This window comes from Alternaria hordeiaustralica, assembly GCF_023758085.1.
Source record: "Alternaria hordeiaustralica strain BMP 2776 chromosome Unknown scaffold_34, whole genome shotgun sequence".
Lineage (NCBI taxonomy): Eukaryota > Fungi > Ascomycota > Dothideomycetes > Pleosporales > Pleosporaceae > Alternaria > Alternaria hordeiaustralica.
This window is the reverse complement of record NW_026056806.1, coordinates 146,683-165,983: the sequence shown is the minus strand read 5'-3', so window position 1 is coordinate 165,983 and position 19,301 is coordinate 146,683. Positions and strand designations below refer to the sequence as shown.

The 19,301-nt window shown below is 53.1% G+C and overlaps 8 protein-coding genes across 8 annotated transcripts; 5 read left to right on the top strand and 3 right to left on the bottom strand.

Moving 5' to 3' along the window:
• Window positions 1-426: 426 nt before the first annotated feature.
• J4E84_009961 (uncharacterized protein) lies at window positions 427-2,268 on the top strand (the record flags this gene model as incomplete). The annotated part of the gene is made up of 1 exon (XM_049392520.1): window positions 427-2,268. One exon carries the CDS (start codon window positions 427-429, stop codon window positions 2,266-2,268), a length of 1,842 nt encoding a protein of 613 aa, XP_049239750.1.
• Window positions 2,269-3,038: 770 nt separating this feature from the next.
• J4E84_009960 (uncharacterized protein) lies at window positions 3,039-5,172 on the top strand (the record flags this gene model as incomplete). The annotated part of the gene is made up of 2 exons (XM_049392519.1): window positions 3,039-3,617; window positions 3,673-5,172. The coding sequence occupies 2 exons, from the start codon at window positions 3,039-3,041 to the stop codon at window positions 5,170-5,172; spliced, it is 2,079 nt and encodes a 692-aa protein (XP_049239749.1).
• Window positions 5,173-6,123: 951 nt separating this feature from the next.
• J4E84_009959 (uncharacterized protein) lies at window positions 6,124-8,209 on the top strand (the record flags this gene model as incomplete). Its single annotated transcript, XM_049392518.1, has 2 exons — window positions 6,124-7,902; window positions 8,087-8,209. The coding sequence occupies 2 exons, from the start codon at window positions 6,124-6,126 to the stop codon at window positions 8,207-8,209; spliced, it is 1,902 nt and encodes a 633-aa protein (XP_049239748.1).
• A 709-nt stretch (window positions 8,210-8,918) lies between these two features.
• J4E84_009958 (uncharacterized protein) lies at window positions 8,919-10,032 on the bottom strand (the record flags this gene model as incomplete). Its single annotated transcript, XM_049392517.1, has 3 exons — window positions 8,919-9,222; window positions 9,277-9,878; window positions 9,946-10,032. 3 exons carry the CDS (start codon window positions 10,030-10,032, stop codon window positions 8,919-8,921), a joined length of 993 nt encoding a protein of 330 aa, XP_049239747.1.
• An 890-nt stretch (window positions 10,033-10,922) lies between these two features.
• On the top strand, window positions 10,923-11,273 carry J4E84_009957 (uncharacterized protein; the record flags this gene model as incomplete). The annotated part of the gene is made up of 1 exon (XM_049392516.1): window positions 10,923-11,273. The coding sequence occupies one exon, from the start codon at window positions 10,923-10,925 to the stop codon at window positions 11,271-11,273; it is 351 nt and encodes a 116-aa protein (XP_049239746.1).
• Window positions 11,274-11,439: 166 nt separating this feature from the next.
• J4E84_009956 (uncharacterized protein) lies at window positions 11,440-12,138 on the bottom strand (the record flags this gene model as incomplete). Its single annotated transcript, XM_049392515.1, has 2 exons — window positions 11,440-11,474; window positions 11,529-12,138. The coding sequence occupies 2 exons, from the start codon at window positions 12,136-12,138 to the stop codon at window positions 11,440-11,442; spliced, it is 645 nt and encodes a 214-aa protein (XP_049239745.1).
• A 2,877-nt stretch (window positions 12,139-15,015) lies between these two features.
• On the bottom strand, window positions 15,016-16,670 carry J4E84_009955 (uncharacterized protein; the record flags this gene model as incomplete). Its single annotated transcript, XM_049392514.1, has 2 exons — window positions 15,016-15,235; window positions 15,322-16,670. The coding sequence occupies 2 exons, from the start codon at window positions 16,668-16,670 to the stop codon at window positions 15,016-15,018; spliced, it is 1,569 nt and encodes a 522-aa protein (XP_049239744.1).
• Window positions 16,671-17,241: 571 nt separating this feature from the next.
• Window positions 17,242-18,060, top strand: J4E84_009954 (uncharacterized protein; the record flags this gene model as incomplete). The annotated part of the gene is made up of 2 exons (XM_049392513.1): window positions 17,242-17,676; window positions 17,728-18,060. 2 exons carry the CDS (start codon window positions 17,242-17,244, stop codon window positions 18,058-18,060), a joined length of 768 nt encoding a protein of 255 aa, XP_049239743.1.
• Window positions 18,061-19,301: the final 1,241 nt, after the last annotated feature.

The window sequence follows — 19,301 nt, the reverse complement described above, 5'->3', positions numbered from 1 at the left end:
TGTCTTGTAGCTAAAGAGAGTACAGATGGTTTCAAGGTGTCACAAGGCGACGGCATTTTACAACGTCGATGTCGCCATCAGGGTCCGCGGGGAGATTGCGCTAAGATTATTGCCGGCCGTAAATCCGACCCGGAGTCTGCCCGGGCAGCGGTGTGTGGAGTCGACTTTTCCTCCCCTCGCCATACATAACAAGCTCGCCAACCTTGACCATGGCGGCAAGCTCCTTCCGCTCGTCCAGCTTTGTTGAAGCATATCTTTTAGGGTACCTTCAGCTGGTATATTTGCACTACCCCGCGTCTCCTTCGACTAGGTAGCTTTCTTAATTTGGAGTCCGCCCTGTCATGACGACATCTTCGATATAACACCTCCGCGAGCAAATACCCGTAGCGTACCAGCCCAAAGCCACGCCTCCGCCATCGTCCAACCATGTCTTCAGAATACGCGAATAGATCGTGGAAGTCGCGTGTACTCCGACCATCGAAGCGCAATGCCACGTCCAACGACGATGCGATAGCTCGGGAACCCACGCGTCAGTCGCATGGAACGGCAGCCTCGAGCAAGAATGCTTGGTGGAAGACACGGCTGTTCAGTGGCATGATAAACGACATACGGCGGCGAGCACCTTTCTACCTGAGCGACTGGAAAGATGCGTGGGACTATCGCGTGGTACCTGCGACAGTCTACATGTACTTTGCGAACATTCTGCCAGCGCTCGCCTTCTCGCTGGATATGTTCGAAAAGACCAACGAGAGCTTCGGCGTCAACGAGGTCCTTCTCGCCTCAGTGCTGGCTTCGGTCGTTTTCTCTCTCGCAGCAGCGCAACCTCTAGTCATCGTGGGCGTCACCGGCCCAATCACCGTCTTCAACTACACCGTATACGACATCATCACCCCTCGGGGCACGAACTACTTCGCCTTCATGTGCTGGATAGGCATATGGTCCCTGATCTTCCACTGGATCCTCGCAATCACGAACTCCTGCAACGGCCTACGATACGTTACGCGCTTCTCCTGCGACATATTCGGTTTTTACGTCGCATTCATATATCTACAAAAGGGAATTCAGGTGCTGACAAGGCAATGGGCTGTCAGCGACGCGTCAGCATACCTTTCGATTATGATTGCGTTGCTGGTCACTGCGGTCGCATACATCTGCGGCATTGTAGGACAGTCGTCGCTACTGCAGCGGCACGTTCGCAAGTTCGTCGAGGACTACGGTACACCGCTTACCGTGATCTTCTTCACCGGTTTCGTCCACATCGGAAAGATGGCTGGCATTGAGTTGCTCAAGCTACCTACTTCGAAGGCATTCTTTCCCACTACTGATCGCGGGTGGTTCATCCACTTCTGGGATATCAGTGTCGGCGATGTGTTCCTGGCTATTCCGTTTGCCGTACTTCTGACTATTCTGTTCTGGTTCGACCACAACGTTTCTAGTCTAATCGCGCAGGGCACGGAATTCCCGCTGCGCAAACCGGCAGGCTTTCATTGGGATATTTTTCTCCTCGGTATCACGACTGGAGTTGCGGGATTACTGGGCATCCCATTCCCGAACGGTCTCATCCCGCAGGCACCGTTTCACACTACATCGCTTTGCGTTGCACGCACTGTCGCCGATTCCGACGACGAAGACAACAAAGGCCATGGCAAACGCGTTGTCGACCATGTGGTAGAGCAGCGCGTGTCAAACCTCGCTCAAGGCCTCCTCACCCTAGGCACGATGACTGGACCTCTTCTCATCGTACTGCACCTCATACCACAAGCTGTACTAGCTGGGTTGTTCTTCGTCATGGGAATCCAGGCACTAGAAGCAAACGGCATCACACTAAAACTCATCTTCCTCGCAAAAGACAAGCACCTCACATCACGATCCGACCCATTAGCACAGATCAAGCGGCGCTGGGTCATTTGGGCTTTCGTCGGACTCGAACTCGTTGGCTTCGGTGCCACCTTTGCGATTACTCAGACAATCGCTGCCATTGGATTCCCGGTCTTCATCTTCCTGTACATACCCATGCGGACGTTCTTGATGCCAAACTTCTTCACGCAAGAAGAGTTGAATGTTCTTGATGCGCCGACTGCTAGTCCTTTTACCATGGAGTCGGTGGGCGGTAACCATGGGCAGGTTGTGGAACCGGATTCGAATGAACAGGTCCTCCAGGAGAGTGAAGAGGCTGAGAGAGGGGAAAGGCGGAGTAGTCATGACGAGAAGATGGGTGTTCTTGAAGGGCCGAGTAGGAGGAGAGGTAGTTTCCAAAGGGCGGACTAGTCGGAAGACTCAAAGAGCAATTAGTAAAGTAGCCGGAGAAGGCCACAACGTTAGCAGAATCTATGGGCCTAAGCAACGTCTTGAGAAGCGAATGACAGAGATTTTCGGTTGAATAGTACACTAACTGCACATGTAGACATATCGCGCGATTACTCTCTTGGCGCGTTGTAATCGATGGCTGTGGTTCGGAGCGGAAAACATACCTAATCGTACCCAGCTGTACTTGGCAAGGGCATCGCCCAGACGACGGACTGTCTTGATCTCCCCCCACTTATCTACATCCATCAGCCAAGACTCCAGGATATTGCCCGCTCCAATCATGGATCGGCTGGCAGATGCGCCGAAGCCCAGCTTCCAGACCTCGGGATTTGGGATTACGTGCGTGAATGCCGGCGAGAAGTTGCTGGCTACGAAAACAATACCTTCGCACGTTGGAAGATCATTGTTTCTCGAGGACTCTGGAATTACGCAGAGATATTGGAAAAGGCTTTTGTGAAAGAGAATTGATATCATCTAGCAAGTGCTGACACCGGGGGTGGACCGGCGGCTTCTCGGTGAGCTCACACCTGGAGAAAAAGCCCACGGCACCGCACGATAACATCGCGGGATGACTGATAGATACTCAACAGTGGGCATCAAGGACATCAAGGTAGATACCAGCGATGCTTGGTATTGCCAAGAATTTCCTCTGAAGATTCATAAACGGGCATGTCGAAGAGCAATAGCATGAGGTCCTTGATTACCGACTTCGTCTTCCATCAGCCTCCGGTATGCCGTCCCTCACCAAGTTACTGCCGCTTCTGGCAAGCATTGCCTCGCTCTCAGAATCCAAACCCTTGAACCAGCCATCGGTCGTCTTCGCTCCCTTGAAAAGCACTACTCCCGGAAGCGCGCAAAACATCGTTGTCGACTACTACGGAGATGTCGATGGTGAACTTACGATCACATACGCGACTTGTGACGATGCTGCCGCTTCCATCGTTTCCGCGAAGCAACGCATAGGCCAGACGCATGTCGGCGCTCATCCTTTGGCGAGACGCCATGAGGAGCATGAGAACAGGCGGCCGAACAAATTCGTTTGGTTGACTCCGGCTGAGATGTCTGGGGGCTGTCTTCATGCCTTTCTTGATGGAGAGCTCATCGGAAAGTCTGACGAGCTCGTTGTCGCTAAGCGCTATGCTCGCCGACAGGAGAGGAAGTCGTTTGTTGACGTTGCGGGGACTGACAGCAATTGGTTTGATGGCGTTGCATATTTGCAGCAGAAGCAGCCTGATGAGGTTTTTGTTGCCTCGGCTAAGAACAAGTCTTTTGGCATTTTGGGTGGAGGTATCTCTGGACTTGCGACTTCAGTACGTATACGTATCAACCAAGATATCAAATTCGTGCTAACGAGACGCCCCATAGTTGATGCTGGACTCCGTTGGCATTCACAACTGGAAGATCATCGAGTCGTCTCAGCGTATTGGTGGTCGCATTCGCACAGCCTACCTCAACGGCACTTCCCCCGATGAAGGTCAATATCACGAGCTTGGGCCCATGCGTTTTCCGTATGAGATCACAGACTCTGAGACCAACGAGACCTTCCCCTTCAACGATCAGCGCATGATCTTCCAGCTAGCCGACGTCCTCAACGAGCTCAACGCTGACAAGGAAGAGCTTCACGTCAAGTTCATCGAGTGGATCCAGTCATCTCCCAACACCCCAGCCGACAGTCCCTTCCGCCGTCCCGATGGAACAATCCCCAGCAAGACTGAAATCGCGACTGACCCTGCATACAAGAACACCATCGCATACGGCAACGCCACTGCCGTCGAAGAAGCCAACGCCGCTCTCGATGAGTTCAAGGGTCTCGATGCAGAGCGCGTTAAGATGTACGCCACCAACATCTTCAAAGCCTACAAGCAAGCCAAAGACGACGGCATGTTCGATTACTCCGAGGTAGCCTACCTCCGTAACAAGCTCAAATTTGATCTCAACACCACCGACGAAGTCGGCCAATCCCACATCTACTGGCCCATGTGGGAATACGAAACCGTCTACTTCCTCGCCTCCAAATGGGTCACGATCAAAGGCGGCCTTTCCAGAATGCCTGCAGCTTTCGAGCCCCTCGTCAAAGACCGCATCCAATACAAAGCGAAGATAAATGGCATCCACTGGAACCCAAACAACAAAACCGTCTCCGTATCCTGGAAGCCCACAGGCTCAGAACCCTACTCTACCCCCGACAACGTCGAAAACTTCGACTACGTACTCAACAGCGTGCCCCTCAACCTCATGAAATTCTGGACTCTGCCCCGCTACTCCAGCCTGCTAAAACGCGCCATCGACCGCACCCTCTTCGCCAACGCGTGTAAAGTAGCCGTACAATTCAAGTCACGATTTTGGGAACACCTCCCCTCCCCCATCTACGGCGGCTGCACGCGCCTCTCCACGCCCAACCTAGGCCAAATCTGCTACCCCTCCCACGACATCAACGCGACCGGCCCGGGCACAATGCTCGCATCCTACCTCTCCGACTACGAAGCCACCGTCGCGTGCGCGATGCCCGAAGCCGAACACATGGCGTATATCAAACGCGGCTTCAGCCTCATGCACGGCGAGTCCGTAATCGAAGAGAACTGGACTGGCAACTACGAGCGGCAGTGTTGGGAGCAGGATGAGCACCAGGCTGGTGCGTTTACGATGCAGATTGCAGGGCAGCAGACGCTGTACTTGCCGGCGTTTTATCAGACGGAATACAATACGGTGTTTATTGGGGAGGCGGCGACGTTTACGCATACGTGGATTTTTAGTGCGTTGGAAGCTGCGGTGAGGGGGACTGTGCAGGTGCTGCTTGATATGGGGTTGGTGGAGGAGGCGAAGGAGGTTACGGGGACGTGGATGGCGAGGTTTATTGAGGTTTAGCATGGATGTAGAGTAATTGGTTGATGTGATGATGGATCGATGGACCGGTTTGGAGTCAACATAGCGGTATTGAGTGTCTTCTCTAGGCATTGCCAAAGTATTGTCGGGTTGTCGCGTATTCTTTGCCCACAGTGTCTTTCGCTTTTCTTTATCATGTCGTCGTCTTGGTAATGTTTTGCGTCATTATTCTATGCTTGCTTCATATTGTAGGCACGAAGTCGTCTGCTGTCTTTTTGAGACCGCCAAGGCCATGCCTGATTGGGCCTAGCTTCTGTTGCCCAGAGAATTCGGGGCTCCTTCCAAGGTTCGTCTTCGGTAACACCACTTTGCCGGTTCCTGCACCCAGCTGATCATCGACATCCGAATTTCCTACAATCTATTCGTCCATGTTTGCGCAACGCGGTAGCCGCGGCAATACTCGTACCAACTCCGACAGCATGCGTTATGCAGAGGGTTCAGAGTGCCACGTACGGCGCTTCCCCGAAGCTGCAAGCCAAACACCATGCATTGCAGTGTCCTTCTTGATTTGACGAATTCATTCCAGTTGCAATGGCGCGACATTGCAGCTTTTTTTTTTTGAGGACGATTGGAAAGCGACGCACTTAGTTTAGAGATGAGTATGAGTGCGACGTTGGCAAAATGTGCTGATGGTCGAAATTTATGGAGGATCGTTGCGGCGCATGTCGATTGGATCTCGTTCACAGCGGTTAACTGCAGGGTAGCTGCAGAACCCAAAGGCTGTGCAGCACGATAGGGGCGGTGCCCCGCCTACCCTTCGCAACAGAGGTGTTAGCCTTGCCACACGTCCTGCCAGGTCGCCAAACCATCGCCAGCTCCGTTCCTGACCGTGAATGGACCACATATTCAGCGTTCGTTACACTCCTTGAGCATACTTCCCGGACCTTGAGGTGTACAGCTTCCGCATATCTGCTCGCCGAACGAAACGGCCCTATGGCCCTGCAAAGTTTCGAGGAGGACCTCTTACGAAGATGGTTTCCTCCCAACGCTGAAGAGACGTCGGCACCCTTCACCGAGAACGACATTCGCGAGATCGCAGACGTGTTGACTCGCTGTGCACGGGAGCGCTGGAGCCGGGTCCCAAGAGTTTATAGCATACTCAGGAAGATTGGCCAGCTAGAGACGATTGACGCATTCATTGACAGCGACATAACAGACGTTTACTTCCCATTCACCAAGAGTACGCTACCGGAGGCGCTCCGCGATCATTCTGCACGACTCAGATTCCTCGAATTGCAACACCTCGTCTACAACCGGGAAGCGCTAAGTCTTGAGCGACATGCGCCTCACGGACACTTCAACGATTCTACAGAGGTACCTTTCAAGAAGGTTGGAGAGTTAGGCAAGGGTGGATTCGGATACGTCGATCGCGTTGTCAGCACTATAAGTCATAAGGAGTACGCACGCAAGCTCATATTGAGAGGAAAGACCTTCAAGAAGGACAAACAAGTCTTGAAAGACTTCACGACAGAGCTATGGAATCTCAAAAGGCTATCTCACAAGCACCTTGTTGAGTTGGTCGGCAGTTATACGGACAGGAAATTCGTAGCCATCGTAATGCTCCCAGTAGCCGATGCGAATTTGCAAACGTTCCTGGAGAGAGCAGACTTGAACGAAAACTCCCGGTCCTTCTTAAGACCCTTCTTCGGCTGTCTGACTTCCGCGCTATGCTATCTACACGACAATCGTATCCGACACAAAGACATCAAGCCGTCAAACGTACTTATCAAGGGCGACCAGGTCTACTTCACTGACTTCGGGACAGCACTCGATTGGTCCAGCAGTGGTAGTAGCGTCACAGCGACCGCAGCGCCTACGACTCCCCGTTATTGCGCTCCTGAAGTCATGGCCTACACCGAACGTAGTTCATCGTCTGATATCTGGTCCCTTGGCTGCGTATTCTTAGAAATGTGGACTGTCCTGGAATCGCGCACGCTCGAAGACTTAGGAGCACACATGATTGCGCATGGTTCTGGCGTGAAGGCGTATCACTCCAACGCCGAAGCCGTTACCATGTGGATAGAAGTTCTTCGACACTCCTCAAGACCACCAAGTGACCACATTCCCTCCAATTGGATTGTAAATATGCTACAAGATAAACCGACAAACCGCTGGAATATACACACTCTCGACGATCAAATCCAGGAAGTGAGCATAGACCCATCATCAGAGCATGCGTTCAAGGGTTTATGCTGCCTTGAGCCAGATGACGATACTACCAATGAAACAGAATCCTTTGATGAGTGTTTCGAAGCCGACGCTCGTACACAGCCGCTACATACTCTCGAACGAAGAGATTCAGGGCAGCTCGTAGGGCCTGCATCGTTGGAAGAGCACCGGCTTGAGGAAACAGTGGAAATTGAAGCCACCAGTTCTGCCGATCTATCGTCGCTATCCCAAGCCGATGCATCTGTTCCCCGGATATTGGTGAACGACTGCTCTGTTCCTCCTGAGACCTTCGTAAAAGATAGGAGTGATTCTTTAGCACGTGAGCTATATGATCCTTTGGTACCAACTAGATCTACGGACGACACGGAAGAAGCTGGTCCAAAAACCGACGATATCATGCATTCCGCCACGGACCACACTTTCAGTGGCTCGGACGATAAAACTCTTCAGGACGACGGGACGAAGCAGGCACAAACGCCACTGTCTCCGACTTATGTTGCTATGCCACCCTCCAGCACAGCATTTCCCTCGTTATTTAGAACAGTGCAGCCAACTCTTTATTGTCCAGAATCTGGGAAAATGCTCTATAACCCAGATACTAGACAGCGCCATTGTGACATTATTTGTAACATCTGCAATTGGCAGATAGCAAATGTAAAGTCAGATCCGGTCAGACTTCCCTGTGATCATTGGATCCACAGGAAATGCTATGCTCAGGACAAGATAGCCATGGATTATGCCTGTCCAGCATGTATCTTGGCGAGCAAGAAACCGGCTGGCCAAGCGAATCGCCACCTTTGGGGATCTTATGGTCGCGCCCAAGAACGCAAAGAAGCTCAAAACGGCTTGAGAAATGCTGGAGCCAACAAGCCATCGCGCGACAATCCTAGAGGATTTTCACCTATTGTCCCGGCGGCGGTAACCAGGCCTGACGACGTGGAACTTACATATGAACTGCCTCGGATACCTTACGCGCAACGCCATATGCTTCCGGAGGACCACCATCTTTACAAACGTACTGGACGGCCTATTCCGCGCTCAGATCTAGAATTGATGCTGCAAAAGTATCGTGCGGCTAGTGAGAGGAGATCCAAGAAGCTTGAGTCCAGAAGCTTGAGTACTGACGCCAAAGCGACAGTTAAGAGTGGCCGCTCAATATTCACCCCGCTGCAAACCTTGTTTGCAGAAAAGTTTTCAAAAAAGCAATTGCAAACGGAGGTGGAGGAACTCAGAGGGCGGCTCCCTTCCAGACCAATGTTCCATTTTGTGGAAATAGATTAGCCTGCATACTCAAATATTGAGGTCAGAACGGGCTGGAATAGACGCAGTAGTAGTAGTAGTACGCTCTCTTGATGAAGAGATATGGCACGTTGAGAGTGGGTCATCGGATTGCAACTGCGACCGGGAAAAATATACAACATCTACGGAATTTTGTATGGCAGCAAACTACTGCGACACGTGATGCGGGCGTTCTGTGAACTTGCGTCATTGATCATCTAATGATACCGTCTATATTTAGCCTGACCAAATGCCTCTAGAACTCCACCCGTCATAGAAGCTTACAAAAGAGTATCGCCAAGCGCGCACCTCACAATCGAAACACCAGCGCGAACAGTGTCGCCAGCACCCTCAGCATCAAGGCTGGGGTTAACCTCAACGAGATCCAGCGCTATAAGTTGACCAGTCGCAGCAACGCTCTCAGCGATGAAGTCGCCCTCGCGCAGCGTCAAACCACCGCGTACGGGAGTACCGGTGCTGGGCGCCCACATGGGATCCAGAGCGTCGACGTCGAAGGAGAGGTGGATGGGCGTGTCGCTTCCGATCCAACCCAGTGCCATATCCATGACTTTGCCAATGCCGTACCTGTCGTCCTGTTAGCAACCCAACCCCAGCTTCGGGGCAGGAAATACAACATACCTGTCAATCTCATGCATACTATACGCCTTAATCCCGTGTTCCCTCAAAATCTTCTTCTCCCCCTTATCAATATCCCTCAACCCAATATACACCAACTTCTTCGGACTAATCAGATGCTCTTTCTCCAGCCACGCAAACACATCCTCTCTCTTCAATTCCTCCTTCTCCTTATCCGCCACAAGATCCGCCAAAAAGGCAACCGGCATACCATGAATATTGCCGCTCTCGCTCGACTCAGGCGTATTAATATCCGCATGCGCGTCCACCCAAATCACCGCAATCTCCTTACCCAACCGCTCCCGCACGGCTTTTGCAGTCCCGGAAACGGTGCCGATGGCGATGGAGTGGTCGCCGCCGAGGGTAAGCACGAGTTTTCCTGTTTTGGCGTGGGCGTAGACTTGGTCGGAGACTTGCTTTGTAACCGCGGACACGAATCTGGGTTGCTTCATTCTGTGGACTTCGGGGTCGGAGGCGGGGCGTAGTTCCGAGTAGTTGTGCACTTGGCCGTCGTAGGTGACGTTGAAGTCGAGGTCTTGTTCTAACTGCTTGATGAGGCCGTTTTCGATGAGCGCCATGGGGGCGGCGTCGACGCCGGCTTTGGGCTAGAGGAAACATTGTTAGTTACTCTTGTTTTGGGTGGAAAGAGGTGTGGTGGGTGGGTGGGCTTACCTGGCCGCCGCTGAAGCCGACTGCGACGATGCCTAGGTCATGCTTGTTCGGCAGGAACTTGGGCTGTAGTGTGGGTGCGGAAGTCATTTTGCTGGAGGTGAGGTTAGTCATGTGATTTGTTGTGTGGTAGTGGGCAGAGATGTGGGAAAGATGGGATTGTACGTGGGTTGGTCGTCGCAGAAAGTGCGACTTCTAGATAGCAAACCACCACGTCGCAAACCACGTCATCAAAAGCAATTGCAGTTGTCTCTTACCTTTTGCTGTGAATTCGTATACCAATAATAAAATGTCTTCCAATCTATCATGCAAGAAAAGTGCTAATACCGCAATGCGTACAACAACACTCTTCCAAAATTATCCCAACTCAACTCAGTCAAGAAGCCGAAGAAATGCGAGATATGCAGAAACCAACTCCAAAACCGAGGGCGGGCAGCCTTTTATGCATTTTATCTGCGCCGGATACGCTTACAATCTCTTACCTAATTCCGTGTTGCTGAATTTTCCCTCCATCGTGTGCACCTGTACTTAAGGGAAGCGTCTGATGAGGCTCTCGTCAAATTTATCACTTAGGGGAAGTAGTCTTTATCTTAGGACCGGTAACGCGTTAGGTACCGTAAGAATGCCCCCACTACCGCCCCGGTTGCGCGCCAACACGCTTTAGGGAGGTGCGCATGGCTGGGGTGGTGTCAACGTGGCTTTTGCGCATGCTGTGGAACAGTGAAACTGTGTATGTATTTGTTGACCACGGCTGTGTAGAGGCTCGCCTTTGCTGGTAGGATGGCTCGGAGGTGCACTGGAAAAGCGATTGGTTGGGCAGGAAGGGGTCTAATCCCGGCGTGGAATGGCCGGCTGCGATCGGCTTTGCCGGCACCTGGGTTCAGCCGCATGCTGAGGCTTGGAGCCAGCTGACCTTTCTTGCACCGTTCATCGCAGTCACATGCACTCTACCGTGTCCAACGCCAACGCCAACGCCGCTAATGCCCGGTCCCGCAATACGTTTTGTGGCTTCCAAGTCCGCGAAGAACAGCTCAGGAACTGTTCATCTGCTGTGTCATGTCAAGCCTGGGGTTAGTGCGCAGCGCGAAGGCATCGCAGCAGTCTCTGATGAGCGCATTGAGATATGCGTTGCCGCTCAGCCGAAAGACGGAGAGGCGAATAGGGCGGTGAGGGAAGTCATTGCTGGTGCGCTTCGAGTTGCGAAGTCTGATGTTGAGGTTGTCAAAGGCATGAAGAGTAGGGATAAGACGGTAGTTGTTCGTACAGGCGTGGTTGGCACAGCTGAGGAGGAAGTCAATCACATCAGAGCAGTCTTGGAAGGCAAAGAATGAAGTTTCAAAATCGTGTCAAGGCATTACTATTATATTACTTTTGTGCCCGGGTCATTAAGGAGCGTCATATGTACAGCATGGATATCTCCATCTACCCCTTCATGTTCATTATCCAATAGACATTAAAGATCCCCACTACCACCATTTCCAGGTGTTAGAGCGACATCTAGTATTGCCAGGCACCAGCATCTTCGGTCGCAACTGTAGAGAATCGTTAGCACATGTTTGAAATGTCAGAAGAAGCAGAAAACTTACCAGTAAGAGCGCTGAAACCGAGGCACTCATCAGAGAACTCGCCGTCCTCAACGGCACCAAAGACTTGGTATCCCTCGCCCTCGCCAGCCGGGCAGGCAACGAAGCCAGTCTCGTATTCGAGGTATCCGAAGGCGTTGCCGTTGGCAGGCGCCGTGCGGCTGAAGCCAGTGACGTCGGAGCCTTCGGGCTTGGAGACGGAGTGGGCAGTGGTGTATTGGAGAGCACCGCCGGGCGCAACGTAGACCTCCTGGCCACCGGGGACGACAACGCCAAGGGAGAGAGTTCCCTGGCCGCCAGCCAGCACAGTGGTGTTACCAGGAGGGCAGCTTCCAGCGGGAAGGTTGGAAGGGCAGTAGGACGAGGGAGGGCCGCCGCCGAGGTAGAACTTTCCGCCGCGTGCGGTCAGGGACTGGAGGTGGATGGGCGAGGCGCTGCGCGAGGAGATGACGCCGAAGTAGCCGGTGGGAGCGGCTTCGGCAGGAGCGGTCGACGACGAGGCAGGTGCGCTGCCGGTGACGGTCGCAGTGTGCGAGGGCTTGGGGCAGTCGGAGGAGATGGCAGTCGCCATGGCGCTGGCGATGAGCGTGGTGATAGCGACGGTGTACTTCATCGTGGCGAGTTGTGTGTGATGTGGTGTGGAAGAACTTCGAAAGCGAGTGTTGTAAAGGGAGTTATAAACTAGTCTTTGCTGTGAATTGCTTTTGAAAGTTTGCTGAGGATGATGACCCTTTGTGCAGCGCCGTTCGCGGAACCCTTTATAGTAATGGCCAACAGACGGAGACGGTGCAGGGTGTGAGGGGTTTGTTTCTGTTCTACCGTCTTCCAACCTACAAAACGCGACTAAACAAAGTAACATTGACCCTCCGACCTGTGTTCCCCACCGTCATTCCTCGTATCCATGCAGACGCAGTCGCTGCACTGTCCCTGCAGGCTTGAACCATGCCCGTAGCAGTAATGTCCCGGCCGTTTAAGCTCACCCTAAGCATGCTTCAGGCACTGATCAGCCCGTCAATATCGCTGGAAACATGACGAAAACGGGTGAGCTAGCCTGCGCGCTGCATCCTCGCATTGAAGCTTCCGACACGCAGACGTCATATCGACTCTCTGACGTACCGTACCGTATACGCCTTCTTGTCGACAAGCTGATCACCTCGTGTTTCAATGTCACCAGACTGACGTTGGGCAGTTGGCTGGTTGTGTGATCTAATACGGTGGTCCCGGTCGCATCGGGCGAGAGTTTTCCCACCACACGATAACGGCATCATACGGCGGTATGTATGCGAAAGTGCCGGTGGATGCGGTGGCATTGAATCTTTCCGCATCCCGCATCTCGGTATCGCTAGCCGGTCGCTATTTGGATTTGAACATCAACCTTCCAAAACCACCTCGATAGCTCCTCTCCACCTCACAATTCCCATTACACAACAAATTCCCCCTTCGGAGGTTATCCGTATGGCGCCATCTCCCCAGCCTCCGTGCCACGAGGACGTGTTACCACGGTACCTGTGTTCGTTGATGTCGTACGAGCTGTACACGGTCGAGAGGAAAAAACGAGGCTGGCAGAAGGACACGATCCCCGCTGGTGCCACACCCGCTACCTTAGTGCTCCTACCCACCCATCGCCACATCCGGAAATAGAAACCCACCAAACCTCGTATTTGCAACCAGCGCTACCCGTGAAAGTAGCAGGCGACAGTAGCAGATACGAACCGGTTATATGGAGATCGTGAGGAAAGGGTACAGCGCGGATGGTGGTAAGCGGGCGGAAGGCGTCGGCACCTTTTTGTTGCGATAAGACAAAATCATGCCCAGGTGTCATGAAGTTTTTCTGCTTACGCCGGAGAATTGTCCGTCGGAAGTTCTATTCTTAACGACAAAGCGCGGTAGCGGAGATGTCTGTTTCTCCGACGGCAGACAGCAGACAGCACATGTTCCTCATGGCAAGCACGCGAGTACCGTTCTGTCAAGTTCATGTTCGCGCATGAAAAGACCGGGCCGTCCCCTGTCGCATACTATGGAGATACTGCTGCTTTCGGCCGAATGGGAAAAAACAAACCACGGTACGCGAATTATCTAGCCATGTACCTCACATGCGATAGTCGCATACACGCATGCGTTCGATAAATTCGATAATCGCGATGGCTCTGAAGTTTTTTTGGGATGGAGGATTCATGCATGGACTATTTAATTCCGCTTTTGGAGAGGGTGGAGAGGGTAGAGCGGTGTAAATGGCCGTGGATGTGGGGAATTGAGAAAGTGAGTGAGGGTGCTGGATATTCCTTTGTGGAATACCGAGGTTTGTGAGTATCGGAACATTCGAGAGTTTTCACTCTCATTCACTAGCTGGAAAGAACTCCAACGACGAGCACAAGAGCTTGGATGATATTGAACCAACGGCGATTCGATGGCAGAACTTCCTGCTAGAGATCCATACGAAGTGTTCCTTGTGTCCATACAAACAGCTATTGCGATCGCCCCGCCCACCAAGGTACAACCTCAATAGCCGGCACGACGTTACCCCACAGTCCGACAAGCGACCTCGTCTTCGACCACGGAAGCTAGCTTTTAAGCAAGTTTGTGTATCCTCTAGTAGTCCAAGTCCCCCTTACTAGCAAGCGCGAAGGTCGTGAAACTAGAGTTGAGCTGACCAGATGTTCAAAAAGAAGGTACGGACACATGACCAAAGCTACCGTGAGGGCGTGAAGTTCGTGAAGATGATAAAGACAACTGGTATGAGCGCATTCGTAGAGATGTTTCACACAGTCAAGTGACAAAGGGATTGTGATCGTTCCACCCATCCAGGTACAACATCAACGGCACCAAAGAAGGTCAGACGAACGTGTGAGCTGAACGCGCAAGCTCCTCACCATGATGTACGTATACATTTACGAAGCAATGCAGCTTAAGTAGTGAGAAGATCCAGATACTCTGGGACACTAGCAGCGCCGGACTCAGAGATTAGGAGATGCTTTCCATCTCATCCTACATCTACCAGTTACCCAAACAATACCCCAAAGCTAGCGTCCTACCCGCCAAACTACAAATCCTGAAGGCCGCGGTGTAGCTTACGCGGCAATCTGAGCTGACGGTTCCTCGCTGGTACACTTCCTCATGGTATCAAGCCAACATATCCGCTCCCTACGCTGATCGCAGAAGCCACTACAAACATTCCACCGAAGACGCAGCTTACACAACACTCGACTCCCTGCGCAAGCTTCAGACGGAAGCATAGTCTACGCCAATAACGCGTCTTACTTCTCGTACAACGCCTTCGTACATCCACCCTAGCCTGCCACCCTGCGTACTCAAATGTTGAGGTCAGCACGGGCTGGAATAGACGCGGTGGTAGTAGTAGAGTAGTAGTACAGTACTGGTAGTAGTATCAGAGATGTACTGCTGCTACTACCAGTACTGTACTACTACTGTACTACTACCACCACTGCGTCTATTCCATCTCCCTCCTCCCTATCCCATCCCTCTCACATCCCTACATCCACAAACACAACTTCCCACTCGCCGTCCCCGCCGCCACCCAATCCAACGTCGGATGAAACTTGGCCACCGCCGGCACAGCCGTAATGCCCTCGCCCCCCAGCTGCGCCAATTGCTGGCCTTTTGCGGTGTAGATATCGACGAAGCGGTTCATGTTGCCGATGCAGAAGCGTTGGACGTTGTCTTGGGGGTTTTGCTGCCATTGTGCTCGGAGGCTGTGGGGTTCGTTAGTGGGATGTTTGAATGGGGAGGGAGGGGGGAGGGGAAGGTAGGGAAGGGTATGAGGAATAAGGGGACAAACATAGTAACCCAGCGGCCTGTTTGGTTGTTATGCGGCACCACAGCCGTCGGTTCCATAGCCTCTTCTTCCACCGTCGTACCGACTTTCCACTCCGCACAGTTTCCAAAGTCATGTATTTTAATTGTATCGTCGTACGACGCAGTTGCTACCTGCCCCGCACTATTCCACGCAGCATGCGATACGGACAGTTTACTCGTGTGTTCTCCAACTAGCGCGGGGGCCCTGCTTTCTCCTTTACCGGTAGTTTTGCGTAGGTCCCAGATCTTCAATGTGCGGTCAAGGGAGGCAGTGGCGACGAGATGTGGATGTAGCGGATGTAAAGTAAACCCTCCAATTTTCTTATCGCTCAGCTGGAAGATTTGCAGTCCCGCTGCTTTCTCGCTCGGAGCGCGCATGTCGTAGATGCCGAATTGGCCGTCGAGCGTGGAGAAATACAGGGTGTGAGGATCGTCTTTGCTGATTTCCAGACCGGAAAGGGGTGCTTCTTCGTCTTTGTCACGAGGGGCGTAGACTTCGACTGCGACGCCCTTTGCCAGATCGAGTTTCCTGACCGATGAGTCGTAGGATGCCGTGTATAGCGCGTTTGCATCATGAGGACTGAATTGGAAAGTGTGTATCGTGCGTGTGTGCGGTTTGAGCGTCGTGATAGTCGGTCCCTCCCTATCCGCGTCTTCGTCGTCTTCGACTTTGACTTCTGCCACTTTCTGCGATGCATCACAGATGCCCAGGTTCCCCAGCTTGTCACCAGCAAACACCAATGGCTTGTCGGTTGTGGGGTGGAGGCCCATGGAGTATATGCGCTCGGGTGTGATCTTGATTTCGTTCGGCTCGAAATCTTCCCAGAGGGCTAGGCCGCTCATGCGCTCTCGTAGGGCACGTAATTCCTTGTCGGTGGTCTCCTTCACGTCGTTGTAGTCAAATGTGCGTGCGTACGGATCTGCTGGGCCGACAGAGAGGAAGTTCCCACTCCGATTCCAGTCCTTGCCTGCTACGACTATGTCACTGAAGTTGAAGGCATCACTAACGCGTTGTCGCTTTGCGCGATCAGCTGCTTGTATCGCGACGTATTCATTCTCGGCTTTGCGCTTTGCGACCTCGCTGTCTGCCACAATGCCCTTTAAGCGGGAGGAAGTTCTACGTGGCGCTTCTTCTTCTTGCTTGATCTTCTTAGGCGCGGGCTTCTTGACTTTCGGTCTTGATGGCACAGAGGTCTTCGCCTTGCCTGTGGGACCCAGACCGGCTTCTGCAGCCTCCATCTCGAGGTTGCGCAATAGCGCCTGCGTCTTTGCAATGTTCTCCTGCCGTTTCCGCTCATACTCGCTGACTTCGACATTTTTGCCGCGCGCCATGTTGGAAAGCAGGTCCAATCCCTAACTGTATACGGAGAGGGGTCTCGAATCGGGGTCGTGGCGGGGACGTGTAGGCTGCGATGCGCGTGCGGTCGTGGTGGGTTGGAGATCGCGTTTCGATTCGTTCAGATGTCGCCTCTGAGATTTGCGGGGTATCCGATGGGTTCCTGAAGATCGGATGGCAATTGTCTGCTGGATGCCAGGGGAATTGTGGACTACAGGCAGGCAGATGCTGGATCGCAGAAGTGTTGCCACTAGCGCGAACGCGTTCGACGCGTCGGTCACGTGGCGACGTGATTGACAAGATCTGGAACTGCAGTCGTATGCGGATCTTCAGCCTCCTGCACGATTTGGAATGGTGTCTAAGGGCCACGTGGTAAGATTATTTCGCCTCCAAGATCGATATGCAGACGTTGAGATCGATTGTCAAATTCAACGTCGAAATTGATCGACAGCTCTACGACGTCACAGGGTTAGTGTGAGATCTGATCGATTGCGGTCTTGGCAGATTTGCGGAGAAAGCAGCAAATGTCCGCATCGGCTGATCTCTACATCTTCAATTGCATCCACCATGCCACCATCACGACTAGCCAACTCGCTACTCGGGAGTGTCCGAGCAGCCTCACTTCGCCCGGCAGCCGCTTTACGACAACGATGCCGGTATCATTCGTATGACTACGCGCAGCCGCCGCCATTTCCTCCCGCCGAGTCCGCCATACTCTCCTCCGCATACGCACACGTACCCAGCCATGGGTTTACTATGGACGCACTGAAGCTTGGTGCTCGCGACGCCGGTTATCTTGATGTCTCTACGAATCTGCTTCCGCGGGGTGTCTTCGATTTGATCAATTACCATCTTGTAACGCAGCGCTTGGCGCTACAGAACAATGTTCAATTCCCAGACCAGGGAGAGCAAGGGAAGAAGATGGGCGTTGGCGCAAAAGTCAGGACGTTGACACTGGCGCGGTTGCGGGCGAATGAACCCGTCATACATCGATGGCAGGAGGTAGGACAGTGCATACACAACAGCAGAGGTCAGCGTGCTGATGGGTGATAGGCACTCGCGATCATGGCCCAGCCCACGTACGTTCCGGCATCTATCGCCGAACTTGCAAGACTCGCAGACGAGATATGGTTTCTGTCGGGAGACCAGAGTGTCGATAGCAGCTGGTACACCAAGCGAGCGACACTCTCGGCCATCTTCTCCTCGACCGAGTTATACATGACACAGGACAAGTCGGCCAACTTTGTAGAGACGGAGCAGTTTCTGGATAACAGATTACAAGACCTAATGAAGGTTGGCGGCTTCATGGGAGGACTGGGCGAGTGGCTCAACTATACGGGCCATTCTGCCGTCAATGTGCTGAGGAGTAAGGGTGCGCGCATCTAAGTTCGTCTGTCCATCGGAGGATGTTGACTGTTTCATGGCATGTTAAGCCGAGGCCATGATGTATTCTGTGTTTCTACTTTTTCCGCTACACTAGCGAAGACGTCACGGCACATACGATCTCGATGAGATGTTGAGTGTGACATTTCCAGTATGAAACCCCTTCAGGTTTTTGAGTGTCTAAACATCATCGTACGATTTAGACGAGCCTAACTCCAGCATCGCCGATGGTGTTGTGCATCCTAACGAGTTACGAAACAATATTGGTTGCGATTCGGTGATTAGACCGGGGCGACCTCCCGGCGCGCTCTGCCCTGCATGGTTGTAACGAGTAATCTGCGATCCGAGCTCAATCGGTGATCTGAAGTTGAAAGTGGCATCACCCCACCGTGAGAGTGAAAAATGTTGGAGATGGTCAGCGGTCGTCCCAGGTCAAAGCCCCTGAGGATCCAGGCGTAATAAGACCCTTTTCGTATGCTTGTCGGAGGGAGTCAGCTGCATGCCTGCCGTGAGATGCATTAACGAGTGTTCCAGCTGGACCCTTTATTGCGATGGCCCTCTCGATTGCGATGCTGGCAGCGATGAGGGCGGCACAGTGGGAGTCAGTCGCCCGCCAATCATGATGGCAGGGTGTCTGAGCCGAACAACCAAGGACAGATCAGGGTCCAGGAAATCGATTGCGCTTCCCAGCCGTTGCCAGCACCGTGCAAGAGTGACCTCATCTAGGGAGGGGACACGGGGAGTGTGCGTCAGGAGAGGGCCGGCTAGCATTTGCAATCTCGATGGATGCTGTGGCCGTGTGTGAGAGCGCGTGTGGCTGGTGAGGCTCTAGCGGCAGCGTGTCAACGGTTCGTGCCGCCACGGTTCTGCTGTGATGGGAAGCCATGGTGTGAAGAGGGTCTGGACCATCTCTATGCCGTGCAGCACTGGCAGCAACTGTCAGACGCGGATCTAGACGGTGGCAAGTGTAGATGTGTGCGGGCGATTGCATGTTGTTCGCAGTGCGGCAGTGCTGCTAGAAGGTTGTGTTCTCCGGAGAAGCATAGGAGAGGACGGCCATCACAGATATGGAGAGCCATCGAGACGGCAGGGTCAACGGGCGGAACAGAAGGGCGATGGTCTCCCTCCTGGGCGATGGTGGGCTGGAGATCAAGGCCCATCGTCGATTGCCGGTAGTTCTTGCGCTAGGCCCGAACGCCACACTTCCTCTTCGCGGCCAGGTACCCTCGATCTCCAGCTGCAGT